General features: G+C 41.0%; 1 protein-coding gene across 1 annotated transcript in view; it reads left to right on the top strand.

Annotated features, from left to right (window-relative positions):
• Positions 1-1880: 1880 nt before the first annotated feature.
• The window catches only part of col5a2a (collagen, type V, alpha 2a), a 59194-nt gene continuing 53197 nt past the window's right edge, over positions 1881-7877 (top strand). Inside the window, exon 1 of the mRNA XM_042001477.1 lies at positions 1881-2160. Within this exon, the coding sequence (XP_041857411.1) occupies positions 2070-2160 (91 nt within the window). The 5' untranslated portion in view covers positions 1881-2069. The remainder of the gene's footprint in view (positions 2161-7877) is intronic.

The raw sequence follows: 7877 nt of genomic DNA, 5'->3' as shown, positions 1-7877 counted from the left end.
TGAGCCAGAGCCCTGGACTGGGACAGGGACTGGGACCCAACGCAAACCTTGCAGGACTGCATGGTTTTAAGGTTGCTTGGGTCGGGAAGCGGGCAGCTAAGAATAAACAGCAGGTCTTGAATTTAGGCTGTAAAATATGAAACTAAAGAAAAGAAAGGAAAATCATGGATATCCTCCTTGGCTCTTGTTAAAATTTAATGTCATATTTGCACATTTGTTTGAATAGATTTGCTTTTTTTTTTTTTTTTTTAAATAATGGCAGATTTTTAGCCATAAATAAATAAATAATGGCTAAATAAATTTAGCCATTATAGTTTTTGGCCTCAGTTTTTATGAACATTGTGATTTTTGTGGAATATATTTTTATTTATTCTTCTGTTATATGTTGGCCAATTAATAAAACGGTTCATATAAACTTATTTTAGTTGGCCTGCATATGGGTCAGCAGGAGCAGGCAGGAGTGACTGAGACAGGCAGCGGTAACAGGTGATAATGACCAGAATTTTAGTGTGAGGTGATTGAAGGTGGATTGTAGGGCTCTACTCTGAGCTTTCAAACCCCATTACCACCAATGTGACATTGCTTTGGACATACTGCTTACCCCCAACAGTAGCACTGAGAATGAAGCCCCATTGTTAGTGCTTCCCAGCGACCCAGTGCACTGGGAATCCTGGAGCAAGCAACGACGAGACAGTGCACGTTGATGCAGTTGTCAATTAAAGATTAAGGGCTAAAGATGAAGATCTGGACTGAGTCATAGAAGAGTAAAAAAAATGGGGTAGACGAAGGAGATGGGAAGGAAGTCAGTGCTTTGTTTTCATTAAATTAGAGGTGTTAAAGTTGGATTACATTACATACTAAATGAAGACCCGTTTAGGAACCAAAAGAGCCGAATCTTTGAAAAGAGACAAACTTCCCATCACTGACAGATGGAAGTTGACAAGACACAGGTGAAAGACATTCAGGAGGAACAGGTAGACAGACGGGGGTGACCATGACAACGTGACCCAGACGTTATCTCTGCTATGTAAATATCCTGTTGACTTTCGCTGTTGGACTAAGGTGGCTCATATAATGGACATGATTTCACTGGATTGTAATAATTATGATTGTGTCTGTAAAATTGCTTTGAAAGAACTGAATTAAATAAGGCAAAAGTATTTCTTTTCTGATTACACAACTGAATGATGGATAATCAATAGAAAATGTTTTGTTTTCTGCAAACATTTTAAATAAAACACACTTAATTGTAGTAAATTTCAGTCTCTGTGTGAATCAGACACTGGTAGCATATGAATGTGTCTGAATTCTCACTGTTGACCACCTACCATCACAACCACCCACTTTAAGGCGCTGCTTCTTTTTGCTTTTATGTCTTTATCTGTTATCTGTTGTTGTGAAGTACAGTCCGACTAAACATATCATTAATTAAACAAGAGACAAATCAGTTGCATCTTCTACAGTAACTTCTCAGCTCTGGTTTCTCTTCATAAGACAACAGTAATAAACTCTATTCTTGCATTTAATGAGCCAGTAAAAGGGGATGGGATTCTCTTGTCTTGTTTTGTTTGCAGTTAAACAACACTTTTGTGATCTGGCTTAGCAACAACATGTGAAAAAGAAGGAAAAAAGAAGCCTTAAAACAAGCTCAGTCATTCCTCTTTATCTCGTCCTGGCGTCTTTTTCTGAATCAGAGTTAAATTCTGAGATAGGCAGACCGAGGGAGTCACTGGAAAGTCTGAGATCTCGTGAACATGGGTGTAGTTCTCTCCCAGCCACTAAAGCCTGCGAGGGGATGGCTATGAGAGAGGGCTGACAAAAGGGGGAGGAAAATTAGGCTCGCCAGCATTCTTCTCATTTAAAGCTGTAACTACACCAAAAAAAAAAAAAAAAAAAAAGAAAACCAGGGCACTCACACAATCTGGGCTGGGTCTGCTTGCTGCTTACAAGGAGAAGCTCCCCTGTATTCATGGTGCTGCAGTGACAACCTGAACACCTTTTTTTTTTCCTTTCCATCCCTTTTCCCCTGTACTTTGCACACAAGGAAGGCTCATGTCTTTCTTATAGACATGATGAGCTCGGTGCATTTGAGGACTTTCCTTTTTCTGGTGGTCTCAGTTGCTCAGGTTTTGATTGTTTCATGTCAAGACGGGACGAGCGGTAAGTGAAGCCCTCAGCTGTCTGTCTGTACATCTAAATGCTGCTGGTAACAAAGTGTGAAGGTGGCTGACCTTTAAACATTAACTGGGACGTTGTCTTTGAACTTTGGCTGGGTTTAGTGGTGCAGTCTCTTGTGTCTTTACAAAAACTTTTATTAAGGGACAAGCTACTTAAAAAAGAGCGATAATGTTAGTTTTTATGTTTGATTGTTGGATTTAAAGTGAATCCCCGCTATCGTTGACAGCTTTATTAGTTCAGACAGCATCTCTGGCATGGATGGTGAAGTCAGACCCTGGTTATCAGAGCCTGTTCAGCTTGGGGACAGTTTTGTAGAGATGATAATAGCTTTAATGTGGGTTATCTGTAGTTGGTGAACAAGCCCTGCATGTAAGGAAACAGTCTTCTGGACATCTGTCAGTGATTGCAAGTGATGTCACCCTGAAGGCACAGAAAAAAGTGCAGAGAGGGAAACGAACACCTCTGTGGTTTTTGCTGTACTCCTGCACCACTTTGGAACAATCATTAAGAAATCCTGCTCCCATTCGTTTCCCAGTTGGAAAACTGCACAGCGTACATCTGCTAAAAGAATCCGGCAGCTCGGCTCACGCGCCACTGAGGGAACATGGGCTGCATGTTAATTCAGGGCAGATGTGAGGAGACGTGAGAGGCAGAGATGCTGTTAGATACTCTGAGTCACTGAGAGTGTGGGGCTGTCCGACATCTTCGGCTGGAAAACACCCAGAGCTGGAACACCTGAGCGCCCTTGTTTTACTTGAGCTGCGTTTCCACCTCTTTTTTTTTTTTTTTTTTTTCCTTTCCAGCAGGAGCGTGTTTGATCTCTGGTGTCGTCACGGAACCTGTGTTGTTTCAGGAGATGATGTCATGGACACTGAAAAGTTCATATGACGGACTCCTGATGGGGTGATGAGTTAAAAGCTGCAGACAAAACAAAAAGTTTTCTCTCCCTCTGCATAATTGATGTTTTTCTTTCATTGTATCTGGACTGGTTTTTCTCTTTGACATAAAGCAGAGTAGTGTTGGACAGAGCTCCACCTTGTGGCAAGTGAAACGTCTCATTTGATTGTTGCTGTGAAAACTCTTGAGACAGCCCTCATTTCTTTATATGATGTCAGGAAAATGGAAATTATGTTTTAAAAACATGTGAAAATATGACATTATATATGACAAGTGAATATTTGGTCTGAACAGATTTACCCTCCTAGACAAGCTTTCTTTTTATTTCTTTTAATAACTTCAGGAATAGCTCTCTAGGTTTCTTGAAGGACTTTCCAAAGCTCATATTTGGCTGATTTTGCCTTTTGTTCTGTCCTCTGTCCAGATGATCTCACACTTCTTTAATAATGTTAAGGTCTGGGCTCATGGGGGGATTCATGACTCCTTCAAACCTGTTGCCATGGTTTTCGGTCCAGTTTTTCTTTCATGTGTCACACTTCAACCTTTTCTCATGTTTCCCTTCCTTCTGAACATATATTCTGTTCACCTACTGTGAATAGTCTTCTTTAGGCCTGATACTTCTTCTTTTGTCCTCCACTTGTCCAGTTTTCTCAAGCACATGCTGAGATATGCCATGATTTTTGGCTAATAGCTCTTTGGAAATCAACATATTGCAAAAATACTGTTTTAGTTTGTTAAACTGTTATATTTGGGTTTTCTTTGTAGATACAGTTAAAAAAAAACTGAAAAAAGTGTCTGTTTTGGGAACAGTGCCAAAAAGTAATGCTTCGTGGGGTAATTTTCAGTGGCTTAACAACAACAAAACACTTCTCTGAAAATGATCTGGTACAAAGACAAGACTGAGATGAGTGGAAAAAAAAAAAAAGCGCAGGAAAGTCTGACTGCTTCAAAGCAAAATATAAAGAAATGAGGGGTGGATTAAGACTTCTGAACAGTACTGTACACACCAATGCTGATGCTGCAGTTTAACGAGGAGGGCAAAACAACAGTTAAACTCAATTTAACAGAGTTACGTAAACACAGAAGCAGTGTTTCTGTTGGAGGGAAAAAAGCTTTTTGTTAATGGAAGTTTGTCTCTTTAACTCCCGAAAGCTCGGTTCCTATGAACTCTGTCCATATATGTTCATGTAAAGCAGCACTGCGATCATTCAGGGCTCTTTCCATGGAATAATGGTGGATGAGGTGATTGCATTTCAACCAAACAAAAGTAGAGGAAAGTTCTGGGTTTTGCAGGCTAAGGGAAAATGTGGTTCACCAGCACTTTGGAAATATGTAGTTATGTATTTGTACAGGAGATTTAAAGACAATTACTATGAACATTCTTTGCCCCTTTCTATCCAATAGTATACCAATGTCATTCTGAACAAAATAAAATGCGTCTTTTAGCTCAAGAAACTCACTCATACTTAAACACTGTATTTGCCCTGTGGAATAATCTTGTTTCTCCACTTGGTTGGACATTTTTTTCAAGAAAATAGCAACTTCAAATTGTGTGTGGCGGAGTGCTGGTCAAACTACTTAATTGTGAGCAGATACATTTTCAGATTCTCAGATCAAAAAAAACTTTTTGTTGAGGACTGAGGTCACGAGAAAGAGATGCTGAGGGTCTAGAGTTTCACAATTTTTCAAAGAAAGGTGACTTAAGGTCTGAAAACGTGTTCAAAGCAAATGTTTAAGGTTTCATTCAGTACTGTTATGAAGTTCTATTAGAGTCATATGCCTGCACATGTGTGGAAAGTTTGCTTGCAGAAGAACATAAACTTGCAAATGAGATTAAGGAGCCGACTTTAAGCTCATAACTGGAAGTGGTGACGCCAGCACAGATTACCAGGATAAAAATCTAGCACAAGCGGTGGACAAAACTTGCAACTTCCAATCAAATACGGAGAAATCTACTCATAATATTTAAAGAAAAAGTTAAAGATGTGATCACAGAAAAGAAGGAAAACAGCAATAAAGTTTCCTTTTTTTTTGTTGTTGTTGTTGTTGTTCCTTCCAGGAAAAACAACAACAACAAAAAAAAAAAAAAAACAGGCATCTGTGACCACAGTTTGAGCCAGAGACAGAAATCATGCCTTTAAAAGTGTGTGTATGTATGTGAACACTCCCCCCAGACGCTGGCATAGCTGTAAAACATCTTCAACGATGCCACTTTGCACCTTACATCAAAGAGTCTCAGCACCCACTCTTGGTGAAAGCAATGGCTTTACAGAGTCACATTGGTCACATTATCAGGATTGTAACATTCATCACAGCCAAAATACGACTTGGACTGAAACATTTTACCCTTTCAGAGAGAAAATATACAAGCAGAAGACAAAAAAAAAAAAACTGAAACTGGCTATTCCAAATGAACAAACCAACATGAGGTCACCCTGTCTCCCAAATTGGTTCCAGTTGTTGTTGCCACATCATTGACATCGCAACAAATGGGCTGTTTTCTACCAAAGCTGAAATGTCCAAACATGTGAATTCAACCAGGTCCACAGACGGCTCTGATTAGAAACACATGCTGCATTTTTTAGCTATGACTTGATTACACGCCTCTTTTCTTCCAGAGAGAAGGGGTTCGGGCTCGCCAGATTACACATTGTCTCCAGCAACACGTTAGCAGAGGTATTTGTCTGTAACTGGATGGGAAGGGTTTGTCTGTGAATCTGGGATGTTGTGGGGGCACAAACAGTGGGACTGATAGATTTGGAGTGCAGCTTGTGCTTGTGAGAACTGCTTCATGGGAACTACTTATAAACCAAACTGTTGCAGTCAGCAAATGGAGGATTGGGGTGGAGGGATGACTTCCAGATGTTTAAAAAAAAAAGACTGGCAGTTTTTTGGAAAAATATGTAAAAACAAAAAGAGATTGTTGGAAGAGGGGCAGGTTTAACTGAAGATGTAAAACACGGTGAGTCATGGCTGTAGCGCAGATAGATGTGAAACTTACCTTAGACAGTGGTAGGGGGAAGGCTTATCTTCTGTATCTTTACAGGTTCAAGTTAAAATAAGTGTTTGTTCAAAGGCTGTGCAATTATGCCTCCTCCTAACAGGTTTCCTGGTGCTTGATTGGCACTTAGTCACATGTGTCCTGTGATCCTCTCCGTCTGTCCATGTGAGACGATGACAGGACAGTGCTTAAACACAGAACAGATGGCTTTTTCTGAGTCCTGTTACTGTCTTATTCATTCATTTATTTTCTGTACTGCTTCATCCAGTTAGAGTCACAGGTAAGCTGGGGCCTATCCCACCAATTAATGGGCCAAAGCAGGGTACCTGAACAGGCCAACATGGAGAGACAAACAACACTTACTCCTAGGGAGAATTTAGAGTTACCAATTAACCTAACATGCATGTCTTTGGATGGTGGGAGGAAGCTGGAGTACCTTGAGAAAACCCATGCATACACAGGGAGAACATGCAAACTCCACACACAAAGGCCACAGTTCGAACCTCCCCCACACGACAGTACAACCCTTACTGCACAGCCTATTACTGTCTTTTTTTAGTTTTTAATTAAAAATGCACCAACAGTTTTTTTTTATCTGGTCTTACAAAAACAGCCTGCACATTAAATTTACATATATGATTGCTCAAATAAATAGATAATTGACGTTTGTGCATAGTTCATATTTTTCTCTTTTGCATCCAACATTCCCATCTTACCCTAAGCATCATTTCTAAATACACGTGGGGACAACTTTACCATCCCTTTCCAATGCACCGGGAGCTGATGCATATAATCTGTTCTGTACTTGCAACGCTAAGGGATGGGATATGCTTGCTGTTAGCGGCTCGTCCGGTCACGTATCATGGCTGCCATGCACTTGGCACGCTGTCTGCTCACAAAGTTGTGAGGTAACGTGTGTGAGTTGCAATATTGACTTGAACGCACTCGCACTCGCATGAACACGACAGGTCTGAGGTAAACACGGTGGCGGATAGATTTTTTCTTCTTTTGTTTAACTTGTCCTGTCTAGCATGGTCTAGCTGCTGTGTTAGGCCAAACAAATTTGCTTTGCCAAAGGGAGCTTTATGGGTATAAGACTCCTCTTTTTTTATATTATTTATTTATTTTGAATGGAATTTACATAATCTTGCTGGACCTGACAAGAAATGGAGAATAGTGAACAGAAGTTAAAAGAAGAGTAGAAAAAAAGGAGACAACAGATAGAAGGCAACGACCCTTCAATCCAACCTAACACCAGAACACTAGCTGCTACACCTGTACAGAAACACAACAGAGAATGTCCTACGGCTTTTACAGGAAATCAAAGCTGACAATCATCAGGAGTTCCTAAAGAAAAAAACAAAAAAAACATGTATTACAATAACAACCAAAGTACCAGAAACACACACAAAAACCCTAAACAAAAGTGTCTTTTAGTATATAAACCTATTGGACAACTCAGTGACTGTGTCAGCATGCAGAGTGTGAGGACTGAGGAGTGAGCAGAGATGAGAGTGATTGTTCAAATGTGACCACGCCTCTGCGTAGGCCAGAGGCAGACTAGGGTGGCTCAGAGACCCGGGCGATCAGCAGCAATCCCAGAGCACGAACCCAAGCCACCCCACCATGAAGACGACCCAGGACCCACCCGGAGGACGGCAGAGGAAGGCCCCAGCCAGAGACTCATGCAACCACAAGGCACAGACCACAGTGGGCCAAAATCGGCAGCTGCCGACCCAGCCGAGCACCGGGCATCCACGCTCAGGGCCAAGTGCCTTGAAGTGCCCCCAGGTCCCAACAG

This window comes from Melanotaenia boesemani, chromosome 12 (assembly GCF_017639745.1).
Source record: "Melanotaenia boesemani isolate fMelBoe1 chromosome 12, fMelBoe1.pri, whole genome shotgun sequence".
NCBI classification, from domain to species: Eukaryota; Metazoa; Chordata; class Actinopteri; order Atheriniformes; family Melanotaeniidae; genus Melanotaenia; species Melanotaenia boesemani.
The sequence above is the reverse complement of the archived record's forward strand: the minus strand, read 5'-3'. Positions and strand labels throughout refer to the sequence as shown.